Raw genomic sequence first — 18,444 nt, forward strand, 5'->3', positions numbered from 1 at the left:
AGAAGCAAAATCCAAACAAGGCATGAGAGGAACAGATACTGCTGTCTCTGGACCGGGTATCTCTCCCTCTGAGTGATTAAGAATAAGGAAGACAAACACACCAAGAATGCTTCCACGGACTCCACAGCTCACTCCACAGAGTCAGAGAAGCCACCCCTGCTAAACACACTCAAAAAGACCTTAGTGGATCAACCGAGAGACCAGAGACAAGGACGAGGGATGCAGAGGAAAATACGTGGAGTCAGCTTACAATTACCCTTCACCTCTCAAATATAGAGTCAGAAAGAGTTGAAAAAAAACCGGAACAAAAAATACACCTAACTCAAGAGTGACACAGTGGCACACTCTGCTCAGACCTCACATTTCCCAATCGATTCAAATTATTTGTTTTGATTTTTTTCCTGCTTTTATGCAGTCTTGAATGTTTGTTTAGTTTGCTATTTTTTAAAAATGATTTTTATTAATTCTGTCAATAATTTATTATAAGTAATAGGTTTAACAATAACTTTTTTACATTTTACTTGGTGTTGTACATTAATACAGTTTTATATTCAAAATGTGTTAACATACGGTTTCACTGAAAGGTTTTCCATCTTGCTCTGGATAATCATCTGAAGCTGAGGGCCACAGATGGAGACACCACGAGAGGCCAGCGCTGAGGAATCAGGCAGCTCTCCCCTCTCCCCCATCTCTCCTTCCTTCCCACTGGGCCCCCATCATTGCTGGTCTCCAAGATGAATCCACCCCCAAAACACTGTTTCTTTATGAGAAACACAAGAAGTACATACTTAGTTTTATTGGGAGAGAACAGTAGGAATGAGGTATCTTAAACGGGGTGGTAGAATTTGGGAGCTGGGGCCTCCCGATTTACTCTGAGGAATCGCAGAGTCTAGGAAGTGACTACCCCAGGTCCCACCCACTGGGGAGAGCTGAACCCAGATCCCAGGTCTTCAGACTCTCACTCCACTGCTCCTTACTCTATACTGTACCGTCCCCAAACATCAGCCCTTAGTCTGCAAAAGCACCAAGATCTGCCCACTCTGGGTGATCTTGGGGCCAGGCTCAGGAAGACATGGGCTGGTTTTCAAGAGACACTTGCCCAGCCCAGGCCTGAGGCCAACAAGAAAGGCCTATGGGCTGCAACTCAGCCCCCTGCAGGGGTAGAGCCCACGCCAGGGTCCCAGGGACACCTGTCTCTTCCATTCGGACAACATCTCCCAGCCTCTAAGTTCTTGAAATGCTACCCTGGTCCTCTGCCTTGTCTTCTGTCACACTGTTCCCTATAGCACTTCCTCCTCTCACACGTGTTGACTCTCTGTCCACCAGTGCCAAGCTCAGCTCCTCAAGCAGGACTGAAGTCGGAGATGCAAGTGCACTCAGGGGCAGCAGGAAGGTAGGGACACGGGAAGCCACGGCCAGCAGGAGTGACCGAGCTGCGCTTTCTATGGGACACGGACTCGAGTAGAGGGGCCTGTCCTGGGAAGCGACTTGTTATCTGGAAGCTGCTCTGTTACAGGCAGCAGGGCCCACAGCATCCCAGTGACAGAGATCAGCTGCCCCAGGCAGTTCCTCCACCCTCCTGAAGGCAGTGAGCCTTTACCAGACCCCGTCAGGCGACGCCAGAGGCCGGGACAGTGGCCCTTGGGAGGGAAGCTCCCGTGGACACGCCCACTCTGGGAGGCGGGAAGCAGGAGAGAGAGCTGAGCTGACCTGGTCTCCAGAGTAAGGCAAAGACCCTGATAGGTCCCCTGACCGCCCTCTCTTTGTTACAATCCACTCTGGAGAAGAGAGTAGAAAGAGAGGACGACAGTGAGAGAGAAGGGGCACCAAGAGGGAGGTACACAGAGAAGGGAAGAGAGCGTAGGGAAGGCACAGCTCGTGAGAAAGAAAAAGAACCCCTCCCTCAGCTGAGCAGAATGGAGACAGTTCTGAGACCAGGGGCCGTGTCCCTTGCACTGCCAGCACTTAGCACTGCCTGGGCATAAGGAGGCACCACAGTCTGCAGAAAGGCTCACAGGCCCTGCCTCCCCCTTGGGCATCAGCCCTGCCTCATGCTCAGTCCAGAGGGCTCTGGCTACAACAGTTCAACACTCACCATCCCTTGCCAATTTGCCCGACCTTTAATACCTTGCTTTTCGCTTCTCACAGACCAATGTTAATGCCTGCACTCTCACTGACCTGCACAGAAAAGCAGAATGGAGAGGCATGAACAGAGAACTAAGTCAATGGGAAAAAAAGTCTATTCTGATCAAGTTCATAGCCTAAAGAGAGCCACAACACCAACCAACAGGATGGAAGAGAATCCCAAATAGGGGGAGTCCACGGGCCCATCCAAGGCACACCTGGACTTGGGGTTGAGACGTGTCAGCCATGAGGCTGAGGTAGGACAGATGCAGAGAATCCAAGGAGCCAAGCCCATTTGCAGTGCCTCCTGACCTTGGAGACATGACCCCAGGGAACAAGGCTTTAGCATGGCCTCAGGCTCAGACTCGTTTACCATCTTCCCAGTAGGGGCCTGACTGCCCCTTTAAAAAGTAGACTCCTCAGATGTTGAGAGAAAAGAACCCCTGAGGGTGCTCCTCCAGACTAGAAGGCCAAAGGTGCCTATGGCTGTGGGAACTTGGTCTTGGGGTCTTGCTTCTTAATGAGCAAGTTCTTGAGACACCCACTGACCTTCAGCACAAGACTGACCTACAATTACTGAACTACAGGTGTGAGTGTGACATTGTCTGTGCATGGAGCACACACGTCTGTGCGTCTCATCTGACTTTCTTCCTACACTGTAAGCTCTGGATGCTCAGGGCCACAGCTGGACCTCCCCTTGCGTCCCCTGTAGCCCAGACTACAGCTGGGCACTGAGCGTGAGCTTAGCAGTTACCTGGGCAGTGGCTGATGACCCAGCCAGCAAGCAGGCATAAGATGAGAAGCTCTTCGCTCCGACTCAGAAGGACACTGCTGTTTTGGACACCAAGGGCTCTGCAGCCCTTCCCCCCTCGCGGCTTTCCCAGAGCTGGGAGGCCGGCTGCCCAGCCGCCTACCTGTCGCAACACCTCCATCTCCTCACTGGCCGCCGCCTTCTCAGACGTGCTGCTCTTGAGCTTGGATTCGGCCAGCTCCACCTCGGTCTGCAGCTTGTCTAACTCAGAGATGACTTGGTCGCGCTCGCTCATGATGAGCTTGTACTCGCTGTACACCGCGTCCCGCTCCTCCTTGTACTTCTCTGACTCCTTTGCAGTCTTCACCTGTGTGGTCCTCAGCTCCGTCAGCTCTGACTGCAGCAGCTCCATCTCCCACTGCAGGTCTTTGTTCTGGGCCGTGGCCTTGTTCAGCTCATGGTGTATTGCCTCGAACCTGGGGGAGAAAGGCAGCCAGGACACAGGGAGGTGGGGACCTGCCCGGTCAGCTCCACTGTGCTGGACAGTCAAGCATGAAGTTTCAAGTGAGGTCATTCTCTGCACTCCCGAGAGAAAAGTCACGGAGTACCAGTTCCCCGGACCTGGAATTTTACTCAGCCTTTCCAGAGCTGAACTGAGGACTTCATGCCCTCTGCTCTACTAGAAATAACAGCGTATTTCTTCCACAGTCAAGCTACATTATTCAAAAAAATAAAAACAAAACGATGTTAGAATCACAGCATATGAGAGACAAAAGTAGCCTTAACGGTCATTTAGTCCAACCACCTCCTTTACAGATAGAGGTGACAAGGCTTTGAGACATAGGCGACTTGCCCAAAGCCACCAGGTTAGGGCGAGAGCACACAGCTCCCTCCAGGCCAGGAGGCACCTTCCACACAGGCAACCCTGCACACTAGAGCCTGCAGCTCTCGAGCAGCACCTCTGAGAGGGTGTTCCCGAGAACGTCTATCCTGCACAGAGCTCCCTTAAGATGGTGTTCTCAGATGACTGAGGTTCGGGACACACTGCATGCTGTGCCACCCTCTTGGAGAGTCTGGGGCACGGTGTCTGAGTGAAGGTTCTGAAAAGTCTCACAGGGCAGACACCTGTCTGTGTGCACCCTGGCAGTTCCCAAACCTTTCTATATCCAGAAAACACTTTTCATATGAAACCGATGAGTGCTCCAGAACTGGTGTTTTGCAGGAATGTACTTTATGAAACACTATTTGAGGGCAGGGGTCACACCCTACAAATTACATACCTTAATAAAAAATGAAACTTTAGAAGAAACAATGCCTAGGACAAGTGACTAACAAAGAGAGGAGAGGCTTGTGGGGAGACCTAAGAAACAGAGTATGTGAGAACACACCAGAGCTGTGCAGATGGAGAAAGCACAATTCCCAAGACACATTGAGTGTCAAGAAAACGTTTGCTGGAGATAAGCATTTTCTGACTGAAAAAGCAAAATTACTTGTGCTGTTTCTACCCACCCCACCCCCACCAAACGGCTGGGAGGCTTCTAGATACCCACAAGCCCACAATGGAGAGTGGCCCCAGGGCAGAGAAGACCCATTTGGCCCTCTGGTGATTATGGAGCCGGAGACAGGCTGGCTCTGCTCCCTCCCACTGCAGCCTCAGCTCCTACCTCCGCAAGGAGAGAGCACATTGGTGCTGCAGCTGGATGGCTGTGTCCCTCTGTTGGGTCAGCATTTCCGTCTGCTTCAGCAGGCGCTGGTTCTCTTCCTCCAACTGTTCCAGGCGGCTCAAGTCTGAGTTGTGGATGGCGACTTTCTCACTGTACCTCTTCCGAAGGGCATCATAGTCCTTCTTGACCACCTCCAGTTTGTCCATGGCGGTGTCGTACAGCTTGTTGAGAATTTCTGATGACCCATTGTGCTTCAACACCTGGGGACCAGACGGTCACACTTACCAAGGGAAGGACAGACTCATCACTCTCACCTCCATCTGTCTGGAGGTACTATTGTTGGTAAGGGAGGGGAGGCCACACCCTCTGGCCTTCGGGAGTCTCAGGCTGATTCCACAGGCCCTGCAGACACACTTGGTCCATTCATTCATTCACAGATATTTCTTAAGTAGTGTGCAGAAGAGTTGCCAAACAGACCTGAGACTTCTGTCCTTAGAAGGGCCTGTTTGCAAGCTGACCCTTGGCTGGCGTCTGGGAACCTGAATGACAAACAGTTGCACAAACTGATAGAAAACTTCCCCACAGGGATAAGAGGGCTTCCCAGGGCCTGACCTGGACAGTGTGGCTTAGGCTGAGTACCTGCTTTCTTCTGGGGGTCTGACATTTCAGTACACGCTAGGCAGAGGGAGCCTACGTGGCCAGCCCCCAGCAAAAACCCTGGGCAGGAAGTATCTCAAGGGTTTCCCTGGCAATGACACTTCATGCATGTTGTCATGATTCAGTGCTGGGGAACTAAGCGTCTTATGTGACTCCACAGGGGAGGACATCTGGAAACGTACACCTGGTCTCCTCTGGACTTCACCCCACACACCTCTTCCCTTTGCTGATTTCACTTTGTGTCCCTTCACTGAAACAAATTTTAGCCATGAGTATGATCATATGCTGAACTTTGTGAGTCCTCCTAACAAATCCCCGATGGTGGTGTCGAGGACCTCCAACACAAGTCCCTACTATGTCCAGTACAGCTCTAGATGCTGGTGATGCTGGACAGGACACACAAAGACCTTTTATCCTGATGGAAGGATACAACTTACATAGACAGACAGAGATAGGTAGGGAGGGAGAGAGGTAGATAGATCAAATAAAATAACTTCAGAGCATAATAAGGGCTATCAAGAAATTAAAAAATAAAACAGGATAATGAGCAGCAGAGTAGAAGGCCATGAGAGAGGCTAACACCTAAGGAGGTTCTCTGAGAAGGTGACTTCTAAGCTTGGATGCAAATGAAGAGCAGCAGCCCAGAGCACACGCAGCAGAGGGGAGAACAAGTGCAAAGGTCCCAGGGTAGGAATCCCCAGCCATATTCCAGGCACAAAGAGAAGGGCAGGGCAGAGCCACCGGAGCCCAGTGAATATGGAGGAGGGGGGTCAAAAGGAGGCATAGCTTCAAGGCTCACGGTGAAGCACGCCTCCTGAAATGGGAGCCGTAGGAGGGTTCTAAGCAAGGAAGCGTTCAACTCTGAATTACAGGAACTAAGCGCTCTGGGGTGCTGCTCCAGAGAGTAAACAACAAGTTAAGAGGCTGTCAGGGGCCTGCTGACTTCTGCTGAGCACCTCAGGGGATCTGAGCCTTTGGGAGGGTCAGTCCACATCTCTGGGTTTCAGTTTCCTTATTCCTCAATAACAGGACTGAACCAGAAAAGCTTGCTTAGCCGTTCCAGCTCCCACAGTCCAGGAATCACCTGGCTTGTTCAGCAGAGACCTGAGTTATCAGATCTTTTCAGCCTAGAGAACCAGAACCCAGGGCTGCTGCATATTCCCTTCAGAGGGAGGGTTAGCCATCAATAAACACAATTAACAGGAAAAGCCAAAGAAGAACTAATTAAAAAATCAGATTCACGGAAACAAGGAAAGTGAGTGGCTCATCTAAGAGCTAAGCACCAGCTCCTAGGGCTGCGGGCTGCAGGAGCGTCTCAGAAATCAGCTTCCTCAGGGCTTTCAGTCTTCCTCCTTTTTCTTTTTTTCTTTCTTTCTCTCTCTTTTTTTTAAAGCAAAACTCTTTCCTTCAAAGGAAATCTTAACAAGGACACCAAAATACAAAACATTTTAAGAAACAGTATAGGTTCCTCGGGCAATTAAAATCTTCACTGTTTTGTAAAAATGCCTCACTGCTGCAGATCATGACTGCACACTGAGAAACCGGAGAAAACCACCGACTGAGCCCTACTCTGTCATTTAAAGTCTTTGTTCTTTTAAAAGGAATATCTTCAAACATACAGAAAAGCATAGCAAATAATGTAACAAAATTTTAAGTACCCACCACTTAGCTCTAATCTTGGTATCTTGTCACATGTCTCAAATTGCTTTTCAAAGAAATAAAACATTACAGGTGTTTCTAAAGCCCCCCAAATACCCTTCTCTTATCCAATAGGCCTCTCCTCCCCCCCAGAATTAATCTCTTCCCTAAATTTGCTGCTGACCATCTGCGTGCATAACATTTTATTTACACTATCTATGTATTTAATGAAAGTCTCTAAAGGCCTCACACTACATGTACTTCTTTCTCTTCAAGGCTGCTTCTGAGGTTTGGTCAAGCGATGCAGGCAGTCTGTCACTGTGTGAACACGTCACACCACCTCCTTTTTCCAGCGGATGGACGTTTACACTGTCTCCATGTTTCTGCTGTACACCTGTCCTCTCCCACACCTGGGAGAGTCTTCTCTAGGGGGACACCAAGAAGCAGAGCAGCTAAGTGGCAGGATAAGGACTTTTTCACACGTACTGGACAATATCAAATTGCTCTCCAAAGTGGCCGTACTGATTCATATTCCACCAGCTGTGGGCAGGAGTTCTGAGAGTTACTGTCATCAACGATCCTCACCAAGATCTCACACAGTCCGATAATTCTTTTAATTTTGAATTGTGGTGAAATACACATAACATAAAACCGTCTTAACCATTTTTAAAATATCTAAACGTATGTTTCCGTAGTGTTACATATATTCACACTGTTGTGCAACCAATCTCCAGAACTTTTTCATCTTACAAAACTGAAACTCTATCCATTAACAACTCCCCATTCCTCCTCCCCCCAGCCCCTGGCACCACCCTTCTACTTTCTTTTCTTTTCTTAAAAATATTTTATTTTTCCTTTTTTTCCCCAAAGCCCCCTGGTACATAGTTGTGTATTTTTAGTTGTAGGTCCTTCTAGTTGTAGCATGTGGGATGCCGCCCCGGCATGGCCCGATGAGCAGTGCCATGTCGGCGCCCAGAACTCGAACCGGCGAAACCCTGGGCCGCCAAAGCGGAGCACACGAACTTAACCACTCGGCCACAGGGCTGGCCCTACCACCCTTCTACTTTCCGTTTCTATCAATCTGACTACTCTAAGCACCTCACATAAATGGAATCATATGGTATTTATCTTTTTGTGACTGACATTTCATTTAGTATAATGTCCTCAAGGTTCATCTACTTTGCAGTATGCGATAAGATTTCCTTCCTTTTGAAGGGTGAAAATATCCCACTGTATGTATGTTCCACAATTGTGTGTGTCCATTCATTCACTGAAGGACATTCCTGTTGTTTCTATTCTTGGTTACTGTGAAATGGTCAGATTGTTTTAAAGTATTACCAATCGCATGGACCAAAAATAAGGTCTTTTTAACTTGCATTCCCGATTACTAGAAAAATGGAGCAACTCTCCTTATGTTTACTGACTACAGACACTTTCTCTTCTATGAATCTCCTGTCCACAGCTTTCACTTCCCCACACCTCCCTGCCTCCTTCCCCTCCTGCTGTTCTCTCTCTCTTCCTTTCTTCCTGTAGGATTTATTTTTAAATTCCAGGTGCTAATCCTTTCCTAGTCATATTTATTACAAATATCTTCTCCCAATATATGGCTTTTAAATTTCCTTGCAGTGTCTTTTGTTAAACTGAAGTTTCACATTTTAATACAGTAAAATCTATCAATCATTTCTTTTATGGCTTGGGCTTTGGTTGTTTTATTTAAGAAGTTCTTTTCTTCCTACTCTGAGATCATGAAAATAGTCTCCTATTATCTTTTCTAAAAAGTGTTCGTTTTACTTTTCACATTTAAATATTTAAATGACTTGGAATGTATTTCTGTGTATGGTGTGAGACAGAGATACAACACTGTTCTTTTCTGTAAGTCACCAGACAAAAGAGAGCTGGGTTCCTGAGTGCAGGACAGAGTGAGGACGTCTGAATTTGTCCAGATGCATTCAGTGGGGCTGAGGACACCAAGGACACCACTGATGCCGCGCCCAGCACTGAGAGCTGGGAAGGAACATGTGCCCGCACATACCCAGGACACAGAGCCAATGGAGAGCTCTCTGGACCTGGGTCAACCAGTGCCTTCCACTTACATCTGGAAAAATTCCAGCTTCTACACTGGATTGCCCTGATTTGTGGGCAGTACCTCAGACACTCCAACTACAAATCACCTTGAGGCCGGCCCAGTGGCGCAGTGGTTAAGTTTGCACGTTCCACTTCAGGAGCCCAGGGTTGGCCAATTCAGATCCCAGATGCGGACCTACACACTGCTTGTCAAGCCCTGCTGTGGCGGTATGCCATATATAAAGTAGAGGAAGATGGGCACGGATTCACCTCACCTCAAATGTTTTCCTCTCTAAACATCCCCTAAGCCAGGTGAGAACCACAGTGTCTCCAAATGACTCGAGCAGTTATTGCAGAACAAAAGCACTGCTGCCATTCCCTGAGTTTCCCACAAGGTGGCAACCCTGGGTAGACCAACCAAAAGTGCTCTACTATTGTCGTGCCTTCTAAGTTTCATTAAGAAACAAATTTTAAAGGCGGCCTTAAAATGATGCAAACAAAGACCTAGTTCTGGTCATCCTGGTCCCTTGCTGGCCCAGCAGAGCCCGTGTTCACCAGCCCACAACAGAATCTTGAGTTTACACCATGGCTTGGTCTTTCTTCATTGAGAATAGTCCCCAAAATGCCCTAACCGTGGGAGCTTGGGTTAGCACCTGCGTGACAACCCAGGGACAATTCAGGGCAGAGTGACCAGCTGCCAGGGTGGGTCACGAGTTCCCGGTGAGATGGGGCTGGTCAGGGAAAATCCCAGGGCAGACCCAAGGATCCCTTCTGATGTTCAATCCAGCTCTGATAGCATGACGGGATCCTGGTCAGAAGGGAGCTGGGGAGATCAGGCTGACACCCTCTGCTGTTTGGGCCATGACTCCGCCCATTCCACAGGTGAAACTCTGCACAAGAAGCTCTTGCTTATTATGAGCTCCTCAACTTCCAACCTCTCCTTTTCATTCGGCCCTAGAGTCACACAGAATAATCCTTTCCTACAGCACAGGGTCCAGATAGCCAAAGAGGCTCGGAGGCCCCCAACACTTCTCAGCTTTTCTCTACAAACAGGGCTGTGCTTGTAGAACAATCATGTTTGTGCTAATATAATCAAAAGCCTCTGAAGAAATGTGGGAAGTTTAACCCTCTAGAGATAAGTCCAGAGAATTTGAAAAACTATCCTATCTTTTAGTCTAGAATATTTTGTTTATATCATTAGAAGATTATGTGCTTAGCAGGTAGTTACACACAAACAGTCAAATGTTTAGCTTCCCAGTTAAGGCTAGTGGAAGTCCAAGTGAGAAAGAGAATATTTAAATTTGGCCCATAATTCTAAAACGAGAAAGGCAGTCAACTTCTCGGCTCAGGCAGGCTGCAGTCTTTAGAGACGACTCCCCTCCAGCCCATCAGGAGGGGGCGGAACTGGCCCAGAGGAGGCACAGAGCCAGGGTCTGGTCCCATCCCCAAAGGGCCTGAGCTGCGTCCCGCAGGGAGGCTGACAAGAAAGCTGCCCTCATCTCTAGTCCACACCAGCCAGAAACACTCCTCCTCTCTGGGCTCCTCCGGGGGCATGCCCTTCCACGACTGAGAAACCCCTTTCCTGAGACACCTGGAAAAAGAAGTCAACTTTCATGAATCACCAAAGAAAAAAGTATATTTAAAGACAGGGGACAGGGCCAGAAGGAGGAGAGAGAAGTCTCCTGGGGCCTTATAAGTTTCCCAAATAAATTGGCAGAACCTATAGAAAAAGAAGAGCATCGCTTTGAACCTGGCAAATGTACCTCTAAGAATCAAACTTTGAAAAACCTCCACAACGGAACATAAGGACATATGTAAGTATACCCACCAAAACCTATCTGTAATAGGAAAACGGGCAGACAACCAAGATTCCCAACACACACAGAATGGAGTGAATAAATTAACTGACAGCTAAACCAAGAAATATCTTGTTGGATGTTCCAAATGTACAGAAAATATAAGGAGACTCACGATATAGGGTAAAAAAAAGAAAGGCAGGTGGCAGAAAATAAATCACAACTGTGTGTGTTGTCTGACATTAAACACACGTCTACAAGGGTATATCCCAAGTGGGTCAGAGGGGTCAGTCATCTCCAGGGAGTGACACTGGGCTGAAGTGGGGGTGGGTACCTCCATGTTGTTTGAAAGTTTTTTCTTTTTTCACCAAAGAATATGCATTATTGTAGTAAAGAAAGAAGATGCAAAATTATCCTCTACGTGGCTCCCCCAACCAAGGCTTGACAATCTCTGCCCAGGATCTCCTGGGCATTTCTGATGCAACCCAGAAAAATCCAGATGGTGCCTTCCAACTGAGGTACCCTGGAGACGGAACCACCATGCTGCAACCCTCCCCACACACAGATGCATGCAAAGCACCTATGTGCTGCTCTCCAGGCGAGAGGGCCCAGGCCTGGGCCCCCCTCCCACCCAGGGCTGCCTCATTTCCTCAGAGATAAATCATGCAGAGGGCTGGGGAGCCCCACAAATCCCTCAAGCAAACACTCAAGTCAAACAGCACCATTTACCCTGTGAGGGCCTCTTCAGTTAACAAGGCGTGGGAGGAACCAGGCAACAAAACCGGCCTTGTCCAAGGAGGCCAACCTTTGCCCTCAGGCCCTGTGGGGAGGAAACCTGCGGCCACCCCCGGCTCCCCTGCTTCCTCTGCTGCTGGCCTACCCAAGACTGAGGCTGTCCACAGCCCAGGCACCTACCCTAGATCTGGGGAAGGGGAGAAGTCCCCAGCCCAGGAAAGCAGGTAGCCCTGGCAGCTCAGAGATGCACCCTTCACCCACCCACCCCCAACTCCGCAGCAGCCGGGCCTCCTCTCCTGGGGGAGTCCCAAGGTAATAACACTCGCTAAGGGGCATCAGTCCAGCTGCACAGAATTGGGGAAACTCACTGGCCACTGTAATAAACTACCCCCTCAAAGGGTCACAGCTGTAGGAAAAGAAAGGAGACAAGGAATGTGATGGTGGGGTGTGGGGGACAGCTTCCCATGTCATTTGTGGAGAGAACGAGAAAAGGGGGTGAGAGGGGATAACCTCAGTCTGGATGTTTGTACAAGCTGTGAAAGTTCTAAGGGAAGTCAGAGAATGGGAGGCAATGAACCTCATGCCTCAAGAGGGAAGAATTTTTTTTTATGACAAGGTGATAACCAGAGTCTTTTTTTTGAGATATAATTCACATACCATAAATTCAACCTTCACAGAGCAGAATTCAGTGTTTTTTGTCATATCTCAAGGCTGTGAATCCACAGACTGTGCAACAACTACGACTATTTAATTCCACAATATTTTCATCACCACAAAAAAACTAAGACCCATGAGCATCACTCTCCAACCTTCCATCCCCCTGCTCCAGGCAACCACTCATCTACTTTCTGCCTCTACAGATTTTCCTGTTCTGGACATTTCATATAAATGGAATTATATAATATGAGGTCTTTTGCCTCTGGCTTCTTTCATTTAGCATAATGTTTTCAAGTTTCATCCTCATTGTAGCAGGTAATAGTACTTCATTCCTTTTCACACTGAGTAATATTCCATTGTATAGAACATACCACATTTTATATATCCATTCATCAGTTGATGGACATTTAGGTTATTTCCACTTTTTGGCTGTTATGAATAATGCCGCTATGAACATTCACATGACAAGTTTTTGTGTGGATAAATCTTTTCAATTCTCTTGGGTATAAACCTAGGAGTTTTTGCTGGGTCATCTGGTCCAATGTTTAACAATTTGAGAAACTGCCAGACTGTTTTCCAAACTGACTGTACCATTTACACTCCCACCAGCAGAGTATGAGGGCTGTGACTACTCTAATTAAAGTCTAATCAGACTTTAATTCAGCCTTGATAGGACTAGAATAAAGACAATAATGACAACAATCAGGTATGGAGCACTTCACACATGCCGGCACACAGTGCCACTGCTTTATATACAGGACCCTTCAACCTCCAGGACAACCAGAGAGACCAGCTCTGCTCCACCTAGAAAACCCCATTCTGCCCCTTTCTAGCAAGGCTGTGGAACTTCCCTTACACTAAGATGGAACCACAAGCACATTTGAAATTATGAAATGCTCAAAGAAAAATAAAATCTAAACTAAACCCCGAGGTAAAAGGTTAACTACGCCAAGTTTAAACCAGGGTGAAAAAAGCGTCAGCAAACAAAAGAGCAAGGAAACAAAGTGGGGTGAAGGTAACAATGGGAAGGGGTACCTGCCCTCAGATGGGGGCAGCCACCACTCACAGCCCCATGCAGAGAAGTGGGGCAAACAGACAGCTGTGGCTGCCCCTGCCTCTTGGGCAGCCCCACGCGCCCCGCCTCACCACAGCTGCTCATACTTAGCTGCCTCACACTCTGGATTTTTCCAAGGGGTTTCTTTTGGGGTAAAAATGGTTTGCCTTTAAAAAAACTGAAAACCCTCAGTCCTAACTGTTTGCTCTAGGAAGCTCTGTGGACATGCAGGAGGAAGGATCTCTGCAGGGGGAATTCAATGCATTCAACATGGTACTAACCATACAACCATACAACACTTTCTCCTTGGTGTCTCATTTCGTCCCAAAGCAACACCCCCAGAGCACCACCCACCCCAGTCCTGAACAGAACTGTTAAAGAGATGCAGGACGCGGAGACTGCTGAAGCGGCTTCTCTGAGATCATGCCACCGCAGGTCAGTGATGGAGTCCCCTCTCCCCTCTCCCTTCCCTCTCCTCCTGCTGTACTGCAAGGCTTTCTGCCCACAGGTGGACTCTTGCTGCCCTGGCCTGCACTTCCCTCCCCTTCCAAGAACCCTTCCCATTACCAAGATTCGGTCAAAGCCTATCACCTCTGCCTCCAGACATGACCTCACACAACCACATCCCCTAATCAGAGGGCTCACAAAAGAGACATCAGATCTCTCCAGGTATATCCATCTTAAGGTCTCTCCCTGAGCCTGCAGTGGGTGTTCCACATAAGACCACAATAAATATCAGCGAAAGAAAATAAACATCAGAAGCCAATTTTTCAATAGAACATAGCTTATAACGGGAAAATGCTGAAAATAGCCCAAGGATCAGGAGACTGGTTGAATCAATTATGGTACTTCCATGTAACTCAATACTCTGCAGAAGTTAAAAACAAGGAAATGAATTTGTACTGAAACAGAAAGATGCACATGATGTATTCAGCAAAAAACAATGTTAGCAACAAAATGAGTGGTATGATTCCATTTTGTGAAATAAATTAATAGGATATAAAGGTTTCTATGTGCACAGATAAAAATCTCAAACTTTTCACTGGTAGTGCCCTCATGGTAGTTGTTTCTGAGGAATGAGACTATAAAAGAATTCTTTTTATTTTTAAAATGTCTCTATCGTTTGATTCTTTTATGTTACAAAAAGCATATTAATTTTACAATAAAAAATAATAATATAAAATAAAAAATAAACTTCTGCCTTCACCTTTCTGAACAAATTAAATTTAACCTCATGGCCATCAAGTGAGGCAGAGCAGGACAGAGGGCTGTAGTCCCCGAGTGGGCATCAGAGTCTGCAGGGCCGAGGAGGGGCAGTGCAGAGGTGGAGCCTGAGGGAGGGAAGGCATGGAGCAGGAGGGCCCACAGAGGACGGGAAGAGGATGGGGTGGGGAAGAGGGCTGCAGCAGGATGGGAGGCAGGTACACGGGGGCTGACCAAGGAAACAGAGTAAGAATAGTAGGGACCGGCTTCCTCTTTGCTGTGAAAGAGGGTTACAGAAACGGAAAGGGGAAAAGCTAGAACGAAGGCTGTGCTACAGCAGTGTTGGACTGGAACTGGAAGTGTTAGTGTGAACACATGGTTTTCAATATATATTACACTTTGAAGATTTAGATATAGATATAGAAGAGGGAGGGAAAGAGACGGACATGGAAATAGAGATGTGTGTATGTGAGTGGCATGTCCTCAGAATTCCCTACTCAGTCCACTGAGAGGGCTTAGGAACAGTAACACCCCAGTAGCTATGAGCACACTCAGCATTCAGATCTTGCTTCTAAGTATCATTCTCCACTAAAAGGAAGGAGAACTCCTTGGAGAAACGGCTGATTTCCAGGGCTAGGGCAGGGAAATTAAAAAATGAGCCTGGAACATCCTCTTGTGCCAAAGAGCAAGGAAGTGCTCAAAGAGTGAGGAGGACATGTCAAAAAGACAGAGAAGCTAGCTTGAAGGGGCTCCTACTGGCCATTATGGATTATAACTCACAGAATAGGACAGGAAACCATGAATCCATATAGAGACAGACAGATAAGCAAAGGGAAGACAGGTAACTTTACAGTGGAGAAGCTGGAGACCCCACCTTAGTCAAGTGACCAAAGTGAACAGCATCGTAACCAGTCGTATCAAATCAAGTCCCAATCAATAGGATGCAATGAGAAGAAGGCAGCACCACTCCTGTGATAGTCCTGCCTAAGACGCATAAACAGAATCAAACCATGAGGATCAGACAGATGCACGCTGAGGGACAGCCTACAACATAACAGGCCTATAACCTTCCAAAGCATCAGGTCACACCTGAGGAACTGTTCCAAAGACCAAAGAGACGTGACAACTAAATGCAATGCTTTATTCTGAATGAGATCCTTTTCCTATTAAAGACACTACTGAGACAACTGGAGAAACGTGAGCAGGGTCTGATGATGAGATGGTAGTATGTATCAATGTTATCTTCCTTATGTTGATGCTTATGCTACTGTTACAGAGGAGAACATCCCTGTTTCTAAGAAGTACACTTTAGAGTGTTCAGCCACTCAGGGTACCTGATGGAGCATCAGGTTGACAACCTACTCTTAAAATGATACCTAGGGAAAAAAATTCCGTGCCCTGTACTTGCAACTCTTCTGTAAGTTTGAAGCAGTTTCACAATTTTTAATTGTAAATGAAAATAAAGCAATGAAGATAATGTCATGCTAAATCATCAAATGAGTTCAGACTACTACATACCAGCTTTGTGTCAAGCAAACCCCAACAGTCCTGCTTTAACTCAGAGAACCATAAACGACTCTGATGGAGGGCTTCTCTGATTAATTAGATCTATGGTACAGGGCTCAGAGGACACTCTGCCTCTTCCTGGGGTTGCCTTCCAACCCCAAACATCTAACCGCCTGTAGACACAGAACATGTCTTGAGCCCCTTCCATATCCTTGGGCAGCTGAGATAGTTCCAGACTGTAAGCTACAAGAGGAGAAGTAGTGGCCAACACCACTCACAGCAAGCCAGTGTTCTGACTGCCCTGATCCGCATGCCTTTGTCAATGTGAAATAAGAGAGGAGCAAACCTAAGAAACTCACTTGGATGAACAGAGCAGTAAGAGCAAGAGGCTACACTCCGACCCAAATAATGATGATAATGCTCCATCTCATACTGGCCCAGCGCTTTAATATTTCCAAGCTTCTCTCCATCTGATTTCCCATGATCCATACAAAGAAGCTATAGACCCCCAAGCCCCCAGATTAAGTAGAATTCCTGTGACATACTGCACAGCGCCTCCTCCACGGTAGCCCTTGAAACATTCCTAATGACACAGAGATATGTGTGATTGTTTGATTAACGTCTGTCTCCCCAACTGGATGGCAGAGTACAGAAAAGCAAGGGCTGAGTGTCTGCTCACAGATATCCCAGTGCCTCACATGAGGCGGACACTCCAGAAACACCTAATCAGGTGGATGGTGAGTGGATGGTGGGTGGGTGGGTAGATGACCAACCTTGGTCTGCCCCCAGCTGCCCAGCCCGGCTCTACCTGCTGCTGCTGGGCTCGGAGGTCACCAATCTCCTTCTGGTCCTCCTCATGGAGCCGCTTCATGTCCTCCCACGACTGCTGTAGCAGATTACGTTCCCGCAGCAGCTGTCCGTTCTCCCGCCTTAGCATGTTGACATCATCCTTCAGCTGGGTCTGGTCGCTGAGGAGCCGGCTATGGAGTGTGCTGAAATCCCACACACACAGTGAGTCCCAGCTAGTCCCCAACCCCCACCCCAAATCATCACCAGCCCCTCCAGGTCCCAATACTCCCAATACACCAGACAGGAGCCAAGAGCAGCCAGGTCAGCAACACTCAGAGGCAGGCCAAAGCCTGCTATCAGATAAATGCCAGAAGGATGCAAACCATTTTTTAAAAACTTGACACCAAAAGAGGCATATATACCAAAAAAGGAAAAAAAGAGATATGCCCCTACCTGGTATAGACTTGGCACCTCCAAGTACTGAGGCCTGGGCAAACATCAGCGGCTGGGCAGGCATATACCCTCAGAGGGACACAAGGAGACCAAAAGGGAACAGGCCCCATCTGCCTCCCCCATGGCCAGAAGCTGCAGCAAAGCCCCCGGACAGTGACCGAGAAGCCCAGTGACCTGCCTGGCCTACCACCTCATGTTTTCAAACACTCTGTTACCTACCATGCTCCTAAAGCCTGCAGCCAATGGCGTGAAGGGTTAATAGCCTCACTGTGCACTTAGGAAAATGAGGCCCAAAAACATCCCACTTGCTGAAGCCCAGTACTTGTTGTGTGGCAGTGGCAGGACTAGAACCAGAACCCCTGGCTCCAAGTCCAGATATAAAGGAGGGAGGGCAAGAGGCAGCCATTCAGTGGATGCTGGGAGCCCGTGCCAGGCAGGCCCCACTCACTGGTAGAAGTCAGTCTCCTTGGCCACCTCCTCACACCTCTTCAAGGCGTTGGTGTGCTGGTTCTGCAGGCTCTGCAGGTCCGACATGGCCCGCACACACTGGATCTTCAGCCTCTCATAGTCGGGATTCAGCCTGTGGTAGGGCCTGGCCCAGACAGCAAACAGCCCCATAAACACAGGCCCCAGGATCACACTGACAAGGAACATCTCTCTCCTGAGAAGCCATATCCTGGGTCACTCCCGCCCAGTGGTCTCCAAATAGTGGTCTCCTATGCACCACAACCACCTGGGGGCTTGTTAAGTTCAGGTGTCCTAGCTGCACCCAGACCAACAGAGTCAGAATCCCCAGGACGGAAAGAGCCTTGGTTGCCCAAGCTCCCTGCATGGGCCTGGACAGCTGAGAAGGTGCCGTCTTGTTCTCTAGGAGCTTCTGGGAGATCATGTGACAGGCCTGCACACATATTACAGGCACCAAAAACCTGTGAGGATGCTTCTCCTCTCCTGAGAACAGTGATCTCAATCATGGGCACACATTAGAACACCGAGGCCCAGAGCAATTACATCAGCCATCCCTAAGGCGAGGACTCAGACATCAGGATTTTTCCTTTTAAACTCCCCACGGGATCCCAATGTGCAGCCAAGGTTGAGAACAGTGGCCAGCAGCAGTGGTTCTCAAAGTGGAGTTCCCAGACCTGCAGCATTAGTATCACCTGGGAACTTGTTAGGCCCCAGCCCTCTTGATTCAGGACTTGGGAAGGAGGTAGGGCTAACTAGCAATCTGTGCTTCAAAAACAAGCCCTCAGGGTGATTCCAGTATGTGCTTGAGTTTGAGAACCCCTGCTCCAAAGCAGGTATCAGCAACTTTTGTAAAGGGCCAGAGAGTAAACACCTTAAGCTCTGCCAGCC

At 48.2% G+C, this 18,444-nt stretch overlaps 1 protein-coding gene across 4 annotated transcripts in view; it reads right to left on the reverse strand.

Annotated features, from left to right (window-relative positions):
- Positions 1 to 18,444, reverse strand: part of DLG5 (discs large MAGUK scaffold protein 5) — a 128,759-nt gene that overhangs the window by 50,284 nt on the left and 60,031 nt on the right. For all 4 annotated transcript variants that reach the window (XR_011423411.1, XM_023645967.2, XM_023645983.2 and 1 more), the window contains exons 4-7: positions 17,540 to 17,683; positions 16,658 to 16,841; positions 4,540 to 4,799; positions 3,039 to 3,351 (exon numbers count right to left, since the gene is read on the reverse strand). Coding sequence is in view for 3 of the 4 variants with exons in the window: in XM_023645967.2 (XP_023501735.2) it covers positions 3,039 to 3,351; positions 4,540 to 4,799; positions 16,658 to 16,841; positions 17,540 to 17,683 (901 nt within the window). In the remaining variant the exon portion in view is untranslated. The remainder of the gene's footprint in view (positions 1 to 3,038; positions 3,352 to 4,539; positions 4,800 to 16,657; positions 16,842 to 17,539; positions 17,684 to 18,444) is intronic.

This window comes from Equus caballus, chromosome 1 (assembly GCF_041296265.1).
Source record: "Equus caballus isolate H_3958 breed thoroughbred chromosome 1, TB-T2T, whole genome shotgun sequence".
In the NCBI taxonomy this organism is placed as follows: Eukaryota; Metazoa; Chordata; class Mammalia; order Perissodactyla; family Equidae; genus Equus; species Equus caballus.